The sequence below is a fragment of the Tursiops truncatus genome, chromosome 11 (genome assembly GCF_011762595.2).
Source record: "Tursiops truncatus isolate mTurTru1 chromosome 11, mTurTru1.mat.Y, whole genome shotgun sequence".
Lineage (NCBI taxonomy): Eukaryota > Metazoa > Chordata > Mammalia > Artiodactyla > Delphinidae > Tursiops > Tursiops truncatus.
This window is the reverse complement of record NC_047044.1, coordinates 19,968,528-19,985,136: the sequence shown is the minus strand read 5'-3', so window position 1 is coordinate 19,985,136 and position 16,609 is coordinate 19,968,528. Positions and strand designations below refer to the sequence as shown.

Below are 16,609 nucleotides of genomic sequence, written 5' to 3'. Positions count from 1 at the left end.
TGGCACATGTCTCTGTCAGACAGAAAGTGAAAAGCAAGAAGGAGCACAAGGCTGCAGCTGAATTTAGAAAGTTAGAGGTGTTCTCATAGCCACATGAGATGGACAGAAGATTCCTTCCAGTAGGCGAGAGAGCAGAATACAGACAACAGATGTGAGAAAGGTCCTCATAGCTGTCAAGTTCCAGCATCCTTGTGCTGAAGAAGGGGTGGTGCCAACATGATTGATATTCACAGGGAATATAAAAGGGCCAGACTTCTACCCAGCTGCTTGTCACACTGACCTGTACCATCTCTCTACTGCTCGTGGGGTTTCTGTCAGCTAGTACTGGAAGGGAGCAAACTCATTGGAGAATAACATTTTATTGTGGCCATGCCGGAACCCACTAAGAAAGAGGGTAAGATTCAACCATAGATCTTTTTCTTGTACTTTTTAAGAAAGCATGTTTCTTTTTGGTATTTTCAAACAAATATCCAATTTCTTAAATAGACTGTAAAATAATAGAATCACTATGATTTAAGGAAAAGATCCTTTAGAGTAAACAGACCAGAGGGAAAATAAAGGGAGAGTATAACCAATTGAAAAATATCTGATAATTATTGTTTATGAAGAATATTAACTAAAATGACAAATTATAATTCTATCATATTTTTCAAAGAATCTTTAAAGTTTAATGTAAGGGTGTTAATTGGTCATGATGAGCAGATTTCATTTTCAAGTGTATTTTCTTAGGTTCAATCACAAATTTTTCACCATGTATTTGCAGTTTGTGGGGGGCGGGAGGGGCTTGGAATGCTTTCTTAAATAGTTAATAAATTTGATCAAGGTTTCAAAAAAGAATTTGTAACAATATTTTCAGATTTGCTGTATTTTTCTCCTGGAAAGACACTAAAAATATGCAGATGCATGTATTTTTTGCTTTTATCATTTTGGAGCTTTATTAGTTATGACATTCTTACGTTCTTGCATGGAAAGAAAATCTAACACCAGTGATATCTTTGAATATCACTGATAGACTGTGTTCTTTATGACCTTTATTGAAGATAATTTCACAATATGTAGACTTTTAAAAATAATTAAGCTGAAAATAGTCTTCGTTAGAAGAAATGTTTCCTCCAATAAAGTTTCTCCTATACATAAAAAATCAATATCTAAAAAGTACTAATTAATTACATAAATAAGCTGGAATTAGAAATTACTAAAATAACTAATGAAAAGCACAAATTAACAGCACAAGTATATTGAGTTTAGTTTTTGGAGACATCTTTTAAAAATATTTTCTCATTCATATTAGTCTTCATTAGTGCTTAGTAAATCTTTATTTTTCACGTCTGTAAATAAAAGCAACAAACAAACAAACGTTAGCAGGGAGCCAGGGAGCATAAAAATGGTATTTAGTTTTTTCCATTTTTTAATTCTAAAAACTCCTTTTAACCATTACTTCAAAGAATCCTGAAAAGGATGCTAGACTTGAATCCAAAGTTGAAATACTAACCAAATTATCAAAAGTCTTTGAAATATATTTCTTTATGTAATTAAGTAACCAGTGTTGACAGGCTGTGGTGATCAGTTTACAGGTTGGCTTTACTTTGTGGCGGAGGGCATTGATGGATGAAGTCTTCCACCCAAAATAACCACACCAAATGCATGCATGAATATGGGAACTTAATCCTGACTCTCAGGCAGTGAGTCCAACTCCTGCTAAAGTGTCTTATTTGTCATGTAAATGATTTACATGTGTATTAAATGTCCTTTTCATTTGATCTGTCACTTGACTAGCCTCTTCAAGGCTTATTTGGGTGAAATGCATTCTGTGTTTCCTGACTGAGGACAGAATATTGTTTTAATTATCCTGCATTTAGTAAATCAATTTGCATGTGTTATTTTAAAGCCCATTGGAAAGTGATAAAAAAAACTGAGAAACTAATGAATAAGATGATAAGCTGTAGAGCCTATAAAGCTAATTAAATTATTTGGATTGCAGATATGATAAAGTTTTACTTTTTGTCTGACAAAATCTGATCCATTCTACTTTTAAAGACAATGAGATTTTAGAGTGACAAAGAGGAAAATACATCTTCAACTTCAGCTCCCCCCGAAAAACCACGTATATATTTTGGTTATAGATCAACATACCTACCAAAGTGCCCATAATCTTTTGCTATAAAAGCACTGTTGATATTCTGTGTAGGACTTCCCCTCACCCAGCACAGTAATTTTATACTGATTCTTTGGTTAGTTTAAATTTGGATGGTGGGGAGTGGGGACAAAAAAGAGGTTGTTTTTAAAATTTAAAATCCTTGGAGGAAGTACAGGGATTTTTTTGTTTCCTTACCGGCAGAACTGATTTTTAAAACATCTACACCTTGAAGAGTTTTCTTAGTGAAATCATTGCATTTTTATTGTTTACATCAGAAGAGTAAGGAGTATGGCAGTTCAGGAACTATTCTGGTCCTTGTACCTCCTCCTAACTGATTTCACTTTTACTGGAGTTGGTTTTGTTACATATGAGCATCCCTCTGAAAGACAGCCTCAAGAATAAAACATGCCACCAAACCAATTCTTCAGAGTCATTTCAAACTATCTGCAGAAACATTCTCCCAACCAGGTTTCTCCAGCCCCTACGGGTCTTCTTACATCTCTTCCTTAGCTGGGAGAACCATGCTCAGGAAGGGATTGAGCACTTGCTATAAATCTTGATAAGACACATGAGCTGGTTTGGGCCTCCTAGGATCCAGCAGCACCTGACAACTCTTAAAAAGAGATTGAGTTTTCAGCATCTGAAGGTGCAAAAGATGTCTCTCTCAACTGCCTCCCAACCTGCAGGGATCTAATTCTAGGAGATTCATGTTGGGTCCTGGGAGAGCTGGTCCTTCTAAGGAGAAGAGGGAAGGACAGGTGTACCTTTAGACCTCAAGGAGGAACTCTAATGGAAGTAATTGGTCAACGGTCCTTACTTAGACCCTTCAAAATATTCTGGATGGCTCTGTAAGCCCTTTCTGAGAAAGAAAGCACTATTTTTAAGGAGTAACCACTTCCCATTGTCCTCCTCTGCACCTTTATCATTTGTACATCTGTTCACTGGAGAACTATACTCTTGGTACTGTCAGTTCCAAAGTTAAGGTCTGTCTTACACTTTAGATTGATGCAGAACCTGAGACCCAGTAAAATTAAATTGTTCTAATCAAATAGCAAGAGAAGATGTGGTAGGAAGTTTCAGACTTGTGGGAATCTCCCAGGATGTCTCATTTACATACCATCTATTAATTGAGCATTTACTATGAACTAGTCGCTGGGATTTCAGAGATGTATACAACGTGGTCTATGTCTAAAAACCCTTACAGTTAATTGCACCTGGGTCCTACTGAGTAAACGAATCAACTTTCACTAGAATTTTCTCTTTTCCTGTCAAAGAGTTATTTTATCAAACTAGAAATTAGACGAGTAATTTTATGAAATTAGAAATTTGCAATAGCCTTTCTTCTTTGTTTGAATCTCTAATAGTTTAAAAATACTATTAATGTTATTTTTGCCTATAAATCATTTCTTCAGAATTTTATCTCTGTAGTATGTGATGATTAAAACCATAAAGCCTGGTTCTTTAATCTACTTAGACAATTGTTAACTATCAGATTCTATAGAACCTAGAAAAATTCTTTTCTAAAACACCAAGTTCGGGCGTTAACATGAATTTTACTTTTTGTTATGTGGTATATCAGGCCTATTATATTTTATGTACTTAACTTGTAGGAAAAAGGCAAGAGTTCCTCCTTGGTGCTTGTGTGTCATTCAAAACACCTTGGGAGAGTCACTGTAACTTTCCTATCTTCCATGTAAGGTTTCTTCTTGAAAACTCAGTCATATGGCAAGACATAGCTCCATTGATGAACGTCATTTTAAAGGGTCATTCTGATAACTGCAGGAATCAAAGTACGGCATTGTTGTTACAGATTCTTTTGCTATATCAGCATGAAATATCTAGCTATCTATTCTACCTTGGCCTATTTCAGTAGGATTAGGTGGGAACATGGGCATGGAGGATAATGTTCTCAGTCCACAGGAGTTTTTCCTTTGCTATGTCTTTCTCTTGGTCCCTAGAGATTTCATTACAGTTTAATGTCCTGCTAAGCCCCAAACCTATCTGAATGCAGAGCAGCGTTCATCACCTCTTACCTATTTCCCAGCATCACTCAAGGCTTAGTCATCATCAGAAAAGGAGGCCTGATGATGGGAAACCTTCCTCTCATATTTACTCCTTGACCTTTAGTTTCCACCTGCATCTATTTCAAACACCAAAATAAATGTGTCTTTGGAGAAGTCATCTTACATATAGGCTATTACCTTTCCCTCAAATTGGGGAAAAGTACATTTGTTGGAAGTAAGCAAAAGAAAGGGAGAAGAGGGAGGAGGTATTTGATCGAGGGCAGCTATTTTCCTCCAAACTTCAAATGGTTCATTTAGGCCACATTGAAGATTTGGATGAAGAATAAAGAAGTTGCACGAATGAATGCCAATGTTTTTCCCCCTGAAAAATCTTTGCCAGGCTGTACTGGAAAGGCACAGTGTAGGTTTGAGCTATCTGCTGTAAGGAGGAACACACTAGAGGCGCTTACTACTTGGCAAAATCATTCTTTTTCAGTAGCCTGCTTTTATGACTGTCCGGCTGCACCTGTTAGGAAGATAAATAAAGGACTGGCCAATTCTTTCCTCTCAAGCGCCCTAAATATATCGCTTAAAAAAAAACTTTGAAAAGACAGGTCGTATCCTTGCTTCTTATCCAGTAAGTCTGAAGCAGTCTCCCCCAGACCTTGCAAAGAGCAGGGGTAAGGGAGTTCCTGAAATGAACAAAGGTCAAGGTTAGGCTCTCTGGCTGGTCTGAGAGACCCAAGAGAAAGGAAAAAGAGAAAAACGTATAATCCTTTGTTCTCTCAATGCCTCACTTTATTTTGGCCCAAGATATGGCCTTGAAACATTGTATTTTAGGTTCCTCCTGGACACACAATTCAGTTTCCTTATTTATAGCAATTTCAAAGTAACCCTTAATTTGACATGAATGTTAAACTGCCCAAGCTGAAGTTGCTTTAAAGAAGTGCTTGGACACAAAAATAAATAAATAAACCATCTTTTAAAAAGCTTGAGCGAATACGAAACAATGTTTTTGAATCTTTTTTGTAAACCCGTATATGCTTTTTTTTTTTTTTTAGAGAGAGAGTTGTGAGAAGAGGCTGTCACAAAAGGAAATAGTGCTGTTGTTTTTACAGCCCTAGAAAGCAGTTTTGTTGTTTTTGCTTACATTTCTTATGATTGTTTGATTTAAAATTTATTTTTCAACTCTTTATGGTCAAACAGAAGAATTTTTATTGTTGTTAATAATTACTATTTTTATCTGCACTCCTCCTTAATTAGTTTATGAACCTATATTAAGAGACACAAAATACTCTTGGCAGTCCATGACTGTGGTAATTCTAGACCTCATCTCTAGACATACTTGTGTGTGTTAGATAATAAAGAACAGGATGAAAGCTCTAGCAATCAAAAATAAGCAGAAAACTATTAGTTTCATGTGTGTACCTGCATAGATACGGCCATGTCTTTTCCTTTCCTTTTTCTTTTTTTTTTTCCCATTTCAGTTCTTGATGGGAACAGATGTCTTTTCTGGAGTCCTTAGTTTGTTCGGAATATTGCACCCTGGGGAAGCCCAATAAATACACAGAAAGGTAGTTACTGAAATACAGTGTTTTGAGTTAGGTTAATCATGAAGTAGCTATTGCTTATTCAAGAGCAGTTTTCTAAAATTTGAAAGCCTAGTGATTAAGGAAAATGAAACCGTGAAAAAGAAGAAAAGGCTTTATCACTTAATTTCCTACGTGCATGCAAATTGTCTTGTAACTGGAGAGAACAGGGCATCTGTCCCCACAGCTTTTTACAAAAACAGCCCCCAAACATCAAAGTGATGATACTGTTGCACCCAGATCTCTTCTTCATGGATAGGCCCAGTTATAATTAACAAAGAGTATATTTGTTTTGGACAGCCACACAGATAGACAGCAAGCCAAATTTCAGGATGTTCCCATGCAAGGGGCAGATTATTTTTACACTTTTACTTGCATTTCCAGAGTAAAGTTTTAGATTCCATCAGATCGGGTCATGAAGTGGTTGATTTGGCAAAGAAAAAGACAAGGATCATTTAATCCCATGCCTATTTTTCTCTCTAAAATGAGTTCCCAAGAAGTTAACCATAATCTGACTTTCATTATGACTTTCAAGTCTGAAATCCACTTTGATAAGACTTTTGCCTTTTTATGCTCCCTAGGAATCTTTTTATGGGCCAGTTTGGCACATCAGTACAATACCTAAAATTATGTTTATTAATATGTCAGATGTTAGATTTTATAATTTTGTTTTCGTTTTTTGAATTGTACTTTAGATAGTTACAAGAACTTAGGGCTCAAATTTTTCTTTTTCTCCAAAATCATCCAGTTCTTCCTCTAAATTACATCAAATCTCTTTCTAAGTTCCTCAGGAATTCTTTGCTTGTAGCAGGTAATACCTTCTTCCTTCTATAGAATTTTATGTTTTGGAGCAGAGTGTTCTGCTTATAACTAAGAATCACCTAATTACACAATTCTACAATTTAATTTCTCATTTTTTTTAGTTACATGTCTTTAGACTTGTTCTGCATAGAGTATGTATTTTGGGGGTTTCCTCACGTATATTGAGTAATAGTCATCATTAAACATAGTGATATAAACAAAGTATACTATTCACAGAACGTTCTAGACTGTTCAAATTCCAGCTGCACATGTATTGAGTTAGTTATACTTCATATGCCTCAGATTCTTCAGCTGTTAGATGTGAATAGTAATAGTACCTAACTCTTTTTTTTAATAAGAATTAAATGAGATAAATCTGGTAAAAAGCTCAGAATAAATCCTAACATGTAATTAGAACTCAAGTCTTTTCCTTTTAATGCAGCAAACTCAGAAATCTTGTCGGGCATAAGGCGTTAAATGTCTCACATTTAATATAAAGTTTGAGGGCATTTCCACCCTCTTATCAGTCACTGTAAGGTATGTAGCAACCACTGTTCACCTCCTTACCTGCTGTTAATATTTATCATACAGTCCCAGACAGCTGTGGTTATTCTCATAACCATCATTGCCACCATGACGAGTATTTCATTTTTTTTAAACTTGTGGTGAAATATCTTCGCTTTCACCCATGGAGGCTCAGATCAAATTAGAGGCCTACACTTCAGAGCCTCTGTTGTGTTCCCACTGAAATGTGTTATGTCCAGCTGGGGGTCCCCAGTTGTTACCCAGATGGTGGTAACCGTTGTGGGAGCATGGCCTTTCCCACTTAGATGAAGGAGTCACCCAGCACGGTTGAACATGTAACTGTATCCTCCACCAAAGGTTATAAGGCTTGGGTGTTGGGGACATTAAGATTTTTCTTCCCACCCGGGGTGCTGTTGGCAGGTGGGGGTCTTCCTCTGGCCTGAACATTTCTGAGTTAACCACATAAAGAACTCTGCATGACCACATATGGATACGGTGGGTGATTGATGGAGTGGCTGTATTTACTGCTGTGGAATTTTATTTTTATGACCCCACCTGGCATCAGGCCTGTCCTTCCTCTATTTTTAAAAAGTCACCCAATGTGAGGCCTAGCAATGGCTTGGGGCAAGGCTTGTAAGGGATTTATTCTGATAAGCCTATAACCGCAGAAGAGTGGTATGATTGTAGGAATGGCCCACTCAGGAGCAGACCCCCAGGAAAGGCATACAAAGGGACTAAAGGGAGGAATCGTTAACGATTCGAATCCCTTTTGCAATAATTTCCTTTTGACCTGTGCTAAATTTTTAAGCTTCAATTTGAGTAAAGCTGCTTCTACACTATTGTTCACATCTGTGTCACTCGCAACCCTCATTTGATTCTTACTTTAAAACATGGCAAGAATAATGATAAACCGACTAGTCATCAGACCTTAGCAAAAGATCTCATTTTCATCCAGCTCCATGTTAAGAGTGAGAAGCTATTTGTTGCTGTGTAATAATAACCAGATTTTAATCCTCCTGTGTGGAATGACATCTTAAGTTAAAAACATGTATAATTAGAACGATGGGGCTTCCCTGGTGGCGCGGTGGTTGAGAGTCCGCCTGCCGATGCAGGGGACACGGGTTCGTGCCCCGGTCCCGGAAGATCCCACATGCCGCGGAGCGGCTGGGCCCGTGAGCCATGGCCGCTGAGCCTGCGCGTCCGGAGCCTGTGCTCTGCAAGGGGAGAGGCCACAACAGTGAGAGGCCCGCGTACCACAAAAAAAAAAAGAAAAAAAAAGAACGATGGAAGAACAAATTGACTAGGGAAGGGAAAAAACCCTGTGGATTCAGGGAATTTCCATCAAGCTAAATAATGAGTCACTGAAACTTTACATACTTGATGCACAATCAGACTCCACTTATTCAGAACCTTAGAATATAATCTTTGGTGATATTTGGGCACGGTAAATAAATACGGATTAAATTGATTGAATCAAATTCTGAATAGCTGGATTCGACGGATAGCTAATAGTTCATTTTGTTCTTGAACCTTATTATTTCAACCAATTTGGTTATCAACATGCCTAAAATGTAATATATTACTTCTTATTTTGAAAAACAAAGTACAGTGGATATAATTTAACTTTGTCATCAATTATAGATATCTGTTATCTTACCACATGATATCCCGAGAGCTCAGATTATCTGCCTTTTTGTTAATGGGCCCACAGTGATTTGTATTTTGAATTTGTGTCCAACTTTTGACAGCTTTCCTGTTTCATCCCTTGCCAGGAGGCTGCTGTCTTCTTTAATTACTCTTACCAGTCATATGTGAAGCTTCCCCCTTCTCTTCCCTCTGTTGTTTGCTTTGGATCCCAGCCAGGTCAATAATCTGGCTGAGTAGGGCTGCCCTACAGAGTACTGTATTTAAGGAGGCACTAATTCTCAGCATCGTGCAAATGCAAGGTCCGCACCTGAGTGTCAGTGCCTCCTTAAGTGTTGCTCCCTGGGCACCTGGCTCACCTCACCATAGTTCCAGTTATGGGGCTGGGGACCTGGGGTTGCGGGGGAGGGTCTTCTCTTGGGAGTAAAGCATGTGAGCTCTTAGTGTACCAAGTAGGAGGAGCTTGAGACAACTCTTTTTGCTCTTCAGAAGCCCTTGTAATTTGCTGGTCAGCAGCTGTTATGTGGATAAATGAGGTTGCTAGATAGCTGAATTCTAAATAGGGGACGTGGTACTAGACAATATTACCCTTTTGTTCCTATTATTATGCACATCGGAAAATAAGTTACTGCCCTCCAAATCAGTTTATGGCTTTTATTTTGATTGCTTCGTTCATTTTATTAAGCAAGGCTACAGATTTTTCCTAAATGACGCATATGACATGAGTTGTTTTTTTTTTTAAGTGTGCACACACAAAATAATTTTTTAAGAAGATGTACCATAAATTCTCAATGATTCTCAAATTTTTGGTCTCAGATCCATTGGCATTCAGTAATTACTGAGGAAACTAAAAAGCATTCGTTTCTGTGCATTCTATCCTTCAATATTTACTGCATTTGAAATTAAAATTGATAAACTTTTAAAACTTAAGAGTACAAAACACATGTTCTATTCGCTGTCAGAGTGTTGGTGTCATCACACATGATATATCCTCTGGAAAACTCCATGGCCTGTTTGTGAGAGAATGTGAGTGAAAAAGGCATATAATGTCTTAGCATTATTATGAAAATAGTTTTGACCTCATGGACTCCTCAAAAGGGCCTCAGGGGTTCTTGGGGATCCCAGACCATACTTTGAGAATCTCTGTGTATAATTCCCCCTTAAATCCCAAGGTGTAAACTGTCCTCCAGACCTGTAGGCTGTCATGAATAGAACAAAATAAGGATATAACTGTGAAAACATTAAATGACACATTAATTTATGTCCAAAAATCTTTACCTCTGATGCATAAACAATATGGCCAGTATAAATATGCTGCCATTTGTGTTTGCTAATTTTTTTGGTGAAACTTATGATTCATATAATCAAAACTTCTGTAAATGTGATGAATGTCCCCATGCAGACAGTATTTTACATTAAAGCAGTTTCCATTGTGCTGTTATCTAGGCATATGAGAGATAGGCTGTGACATGTACACAGTGCCAGACCTCACTATCAACAGGGGATACACCCGACAGTGTTTATTGCATATTTAATCTAAAAGGGAAAATAACTTGCTATATTACCAAAAGTAACAAAACAAGCGTTGGCCAGGTAAAACCTTATTCACCATGATTTCACAATACATAAAGCGTTCACATGTTTTATTTCAAACCAAGAACTTGAGAATAAGAAATAATAATTAGTAATAACATATAATTTTCTCCTGTATCCCAGATTACCAAAGGATAGTTATAGTATTTGTTTTATCCCAAAAAAAGTGACAAAAAGAAAGCCACACACACACATATACACAAAGACGTATAATCCTACCACTCAATAATAACAACTGTTATTATGTTCTTATCTTTTCTGTGCCTATATAACATATTCATATGATGTAATTATGCTCTCCATGCTATTTAATGGCTAAACTGAATTGCACATGAGGGCCCATAAAATAATTTTAAGTCAAACAACATATTATTTGAGTAAGTGAGCCCATGCGAAGGAGAGAGCTGGGTTAATCATATCATTTCAGTGTACAGACACAGAGGGAGAGGCAGGTTAATGCCTCCTAAAATTAAAATTTTTTTTCCCTTTGGGACTTCCCTTGTGGTGCAGTGGTTAAGAATCCACCTGCCAATGCAGGGAACACAGCTTCCAGCCCTGGTCCAGGAAGATCCCACATGCCGTGGAGCATCTAAGCCCGTGCGCCACAACTACTGAGCCTGTGCTCTAGAGCCCGTGAGCCACAACTACTGAGCCCACGTGCCACAACTATTGAAGCCCGCGCACCTAGAGCCCACAACAAGAGAAGCCACCACAATGAGAAGCCCGCGCACTGCAGGGAAGAGTAGCTCCCACTCGCTGCAACTAGAGAAAGCCCGCATGCAGCAACGAAGACCCAATGCAGCCAAAAATTAATTAATTAATTTAAAAAATTGTTAATTATAAAAAACAATAAAATTAAAAAATTAAAATTTTCCCCTTTAATTTACTGATCATGGAACACTTGATTATGGAAAATAGAAGTGGACTGCATTGGAGGGAGCCAACCATTTATGGAGTGACCGGGTTCCTGGTCTTTCAGCAAAGCACGAAGTCCACTTATGGGCTGTCTATTTAATAGCGGCCACCAGTGCCCGTCAGTTAGAATGCCCTGGCACTCACTGTGCAGGCCTGCCATTGGTGGCATACCTGTGCTTTTTACAGTAGGTGGTCATAGGAAAAATCCACCATAAATAGATCAAGCCCTTTGAAAGCATGTCAGCATCGCAGAGGGAAAGAAAGTCTATATCTGCGAATTAGAAAGGATCAAAGCACAGCCGCCCTTGCTGAAGTAGGAAGGAGTTAGCTTTAGTTGCTGATTAAGACTCTGGTTAATTTTTATGTTGTCCATGAAAATATTTCCTTGGGCTTAATTTTTCAAAGTATCCTGGTTTCTTTTTTTATTATTATCATCCATAAAAAGTTTAAAAACAACAACTTATATAACCCTGCTTCTTGAGTCCATCCTGTTTGTTTTCCAACAGTGACAATGGGTGAGGACGGATGAGGGGGACAAGAAGCTGACTTTATTCACCTGGCAGAAAAGTCCCATGGAATTTGCCCTTTGTTTTTTGGGTTTTTTTTTTTGCGGTACGCGGGCCTCTCACTGCTGTGGCCTCTCCCGTTGCTGAGCACAGGCTCTGGACGCACAGGCTCAGCGGCCATGGATCACGGACCTAGCCGCTCCGCGGCATGTGGGATCTTCCCGGACCGGGGCACGAACCCGTGTCCCCTGCATCGGCAGGTGGACTCTCAACCACTGCGCCACCAGGGCAGCCCAGCCCTTTGGTTTTTGAATAAGCAGGAGTATAGCAGGACTGCACCTCAAGAGATACCTGTTAGCTCAGAATCTGAAGCTTTAGAGAGCTTCCCAAGGCCTTGTGCTTTTTGACACTTACAACATGGCAAAACTAGTTAACAGTGGAGTTGGCATGGTTGGCTGAGGGTTTTTGCTAAGACATGAAGCCCAGATTTTGAAAAAGGAGAATGCTTAGAAAGGCAAGTGGTGTTTTGAGGGCCAAAAACTCTAGTCTTAATTGCTCTCCCCAAATGCAAGGTGTGCTGACAATAAGAAGAAATCTAAATGATGGAGTTGGGTGAGTGCCTGGGAGCGGTCAGCCAGCAGGAGGGTCACGAATGGGAGACATAGTATTCCCTGTGGGGAAGGCAGACGAAAAAAGCTGCCCTCGGAGTGCCAGGGGACGGTTCTTGATTTCTTGGCAGCGGGCAGAAGGGGCTTTCGTGCGGGTAGGAACGGCCTGCCAGTCAACTATATTTACAGAGCACCTGCTGTGCAGAATTTGAAAAGGAGGAGGAGACAGGCCTTGTCCTCAAGAAGCTTGTGATCAAAGAGAGAAGAGAAGTTCCCAAGTACTGTGAACGGTGTCATATTTGGAATGGGAGAGGATTTGATGACATGGAAGGCTCAGTCTGAGCATTCTTATTCAAAGTGTGGGTCGTGGACCCGCAGCATCAGCATCACCAGGGAGCCTGTTAAAAATGCAGAATCTGGAAGCCCGCCGCAGACCCCCAGAGTCGGAACCTGCACTGGACCAAATCCCTAGATGATTCGTCTCCCCATAGCAGTTTCAGAAGCACAAGAGGGGCTGTGGAGGTGCTGAGTCTCGAATGTTTTGAGAGAGAAAACCACCTGGCTTGGTAACTAAACTGATAGAAAAAGGCAGTTAATTTACCTGAGAGTCTTTTTTATTTTTTTTTAATATTTATTTATTTGGCCGCACCGGGTCTTAGTTGTGGCATGCAGGATCTTTGGTGTCGCGTGTGGACTCTTAGTTGCGGCATGTGAGATCCAGCTCCCTGACCAGGGATGGAACCCCAGCCCTCTTCCTTGGGAGCCCGGAACCTTAGCCACTGGACCACCAGGGAAGTCCCTACCTGTGAGATTCTTAAACACAAGCATCTCATCTTAGCCAACTTTATAAACCCCACCCTTGTTAAATTCATAATGAGACTCGATGAATTCTGGTCCCTATTCAGTGGGGCACACTGGAAATTGTTGTGAATGAATTATTGTTATAGAGGCAGCTCATGGATTTGGGGAACATGCAGATGATTCTTAGAGGCGTGGGCAAAGCTGGGCATGACAGAGCCTGTCAGAGACAAACATGAGTGAGAGAGATGCATAAACAGTTATTTTAAGGCAAAAGTGGGGAATAGCTCAAGGCCCTGAGACTTACCCACAGTGGTTCATTTTCAGTCTAAGTCATGTGCTGCTTGGCCTTCACCACACCTGGTCCCCCGTCTCTCCAGATTTAGAACAGCTGGAATTCTTTGGCTCAACTGCCTTGAAGTCTATTGAGAGTTCATCTTCTTATCCTTTCTGTCCCACCAGGACTGATTGATTGATCAATGTATTTATATTGCCCAAACTCTATAATGCATGTAGAACTCATCAAAATAATAATTATTACCATTTTACAGTAGGAGAGTGAGGGGCCTCCCTCCTCTGTTCATTTCCCAGATGCTTCCTCAGCCCCGACCCCAATTCCAAACATGTTCTAACATGATGCAGCCCACAGACCTAGCAATAAGGCAAATCCCAGCGGGTAGCATGTGAGGAAAGACCTGAGTGTCATTCTCCCAGGTTATGTCACAGTAAAATCATGATCATAATGATAAGAACCATGAAAAGAGAGAGAAAGCACATATGACGTTTACCACATTCCCTGCCCCTGCAGGAACTCCTTCATTCCTGCCAGCAAACCTTGAGATAGGCTTTGCTATTATTTCTATTACACAGATGAGGAAATTGAGGCATATTCCACTCCCCATTCCATAGGGCAACATCCAAATGAGACTCTGTGGCCATGACAATCAGACCGATCGATTCAGCAGGGAAAAATGCAGGAAAATCTCTGAAAAGCCCATCAGCCCACTTCTGCCTCCACAAGGGTGAGCAGCTGAGAAGGAAAATGCAGCCCCAACCTGCAGAGGCCAGGTGCTGACTCTAAGCGACCTGGTTCCACCCTTCATGGGCGGTGGGACCCCACAGGGCCTCAGTTCCCATCTGCAAAGTGGGGATAGTGATAGTACTGACTGCATAGCGTCGTAAGGATTGTAAGAACTAATACACACTAGGTCGTGCGTGCAGTGGGTGCCCATACACGGTTGTTATTTATTTATTCCTTCACTGACTGTCAAATAATGGGGATTCTATGATTTTAAGCAGGAGAAGTTGTGGCTCTGCCTCTTCACCAGGCAGGCAGGCGTTTGCCTACTTGTATTTGTCGCAGCTCTCCTGAAAGTGTAGCAGCATTAATACCCTATCGTGTTTCTGTAGTTCTGACTGTCTGATACAGTTGGCTGTTAACGATGGATGTTCTGCGGATTTGCTGGAAGTGGAACTAAGCCCTTTAACTTCTCATTTTGGTCCGATTTGTTACACAGAACACTAGGGCTATAGACACCATGGAAATGAAGAATTCACATTCAGGGCACTTTTACAGTTTCAGTGTCCAGCAAGGTTCTCTTTTCTTCATTTGATTAGAATTCACCCGTGGCCTTTTTTTCCCCAAACAGGATTTTAAGCAACCTCAGCTTCCCTTACAAAATGAGCCTTTGTTTCCAAAGATGCTGGGGAAGAATAGCCAATTTGATAGCTCACACACAGACACCAAAGAAACCCTTCGTAATTCTTTTCTATCAATTCATTTTGCATTTAATATGGTTTCAGCAGTGAGAGGAAGTACCAGGGAGACAGGAAAGGAATGAAAGATCTGTGTTTTTGTTTAGTTGGGAGGGACGAGAAACACAAATATATGGAGACAACTGGAAAATACTTTTAAAATAATTAGGAAATAAATAGTGTATCATGAGGTGGCCCAGAATGCCTCCAGGATAAAGGACGGGAACAGAATGGAATAATCAGCTCTGAGAGTCTTAAGAGAAATGTCAAAAAGACAGACCAAGATTGCCAAAGACTCATAATGGTAATAGTTATTGCTGTAAATTATAGAGCTCTATCCTACACGCCAGGAACTGTGCTATGCATTTTACATAGGATTAGCACCCTAAGAGGTCATTTATCTTGTTATCCTTATTTCACAGATGAGGACACCAAGATTGACAGAGATTGAGGAGTTGTTCCCAGTTACACAACTCGTAAGGCGTAGTGTCAGGATTTGAACCTAGATCTGTCTGACACAATCACATGTAGAGGAAAAACAGAAGGTCTGTTGGGGAGAAGATCACCACTCTTCTCAGTGGCAGGAAGGTCAGAAGGTGAACAGAGAAACCAACGCTAGAACAGGAGCCACTGGGGTCACTAAGAAGAGGGAGAGGCAGGAGGTGCCTGTCAACAATGGCTTTGACCCTTAACCTGGAGAGTGTGGACCTAACCTAGTAGGTAACAGGGACTCTCTTGGGTAGAATAACAGGATGAAACACAGTGGTGGCATAAGTAAACCTGCAGCTGTGGGAAAAGAGACTGGAAGGCAGAGAAACTTGTCTTAAAGGGAACCAGGAAGATGTCCATGGACATTGGATGACAATGGCCAAGTCCAAAAGATAGAGTGTCAAAGAAATAGGCTCCTTGCTCTCGGTGTTCTGATACCTGTGTGTAGCCCCAGCTCACCCAAAGCCAAGAGCTCAGTATGAGATTTCCATTGCTGCACTCAAATCTCTGAAAATAAAATGCTTTGACAGAGGGTTTCGTCTCCTGGTTGACACTGGCAGGAAAGATCCTTTCATGACGTGGCAAAGAAACGAAAGTGTTTCTGGTGTGCCATGTCCGGGACACTCGTGCTATCACCGTATCTTCAAACCACATCACATTGACCACATTATCTTCTGCCTGTCTGTTAGGTGATACATCTTTTCTCCTTTGGTTAGATTCCCCCCCCCCATTAGTAAATCGTAAATACTTGTTTATGATCATCTGAGTGAAAATACGGTGATCATGTATTTTTAAACAATAAATTGGAATTTGTACCCAGCACAAAAATTTAGTGATGAAAGAAGACATTGCCGTTTCCTGGCAGCCCTGCATCACTCCTCCCCTGATTGCTGCTGCAGTGCAGGCTACTCCTGCTTCTGTCTCCTCCCAGCCTGCCTAGACTAAAGCGGGGCACTTGGCCTGCACAGTGACCACTCTCAGGCCAAACTACTTGTTGTGAGGTATTGTCCTCTTTGCTTGGAAAGAGCCACTTGTGGAAAAAATGTGGAAAATCCTAGATCTGGACAAAGATAAAACTCCTGGGATCCCGCAGTGTGTCTATACTACAAAAACTTTTCTTTGTTATTTACTTATCAAACAGAAAATATTTTTAAAAAGATCACCTTCAGGGCTTCCCTGGTGGCGCAGTGGTTGAGAGTTTGCCTGCCGATACAGGGGACACGGGTTCGTGCCCCGGTCCGGGAGG

General features: G+C 40.2%; 1 protein-coding gene across 10 annotated transcripts in view; it reads left to right on the top strand.

The window, feature by feature from the left end:
* The first annotated feature begins 243 nt into the window (after positions 1-243).
* Positions 244-16,609, top strand: part of MYBPC1 (myosin binding protein C1) — a 96,347-nt gene continuing 79,981 nt past the window's right edge. For 4 of the 10 annotated variants that reach the window (XM_073788290.1, XM_073788286.1, XM_073788294.1 and 1 more), the window contains exon 1: positions 262-394. In XM_073788290.1, the coding sequence (XP_073644391.1) occupies positions 370-394 (25 nt within the window). In that variant the 5' untranslated portion in view covers positions 262-369. Of the gene's footprint in view, positions 395-16,609 lie in introns of all 10 variants that reach the window. The other 6 variants (XM_073788291.1, XM_073788293.1, XM_073788296.1 and 3 more) reach the window with 5 other exon arrangements.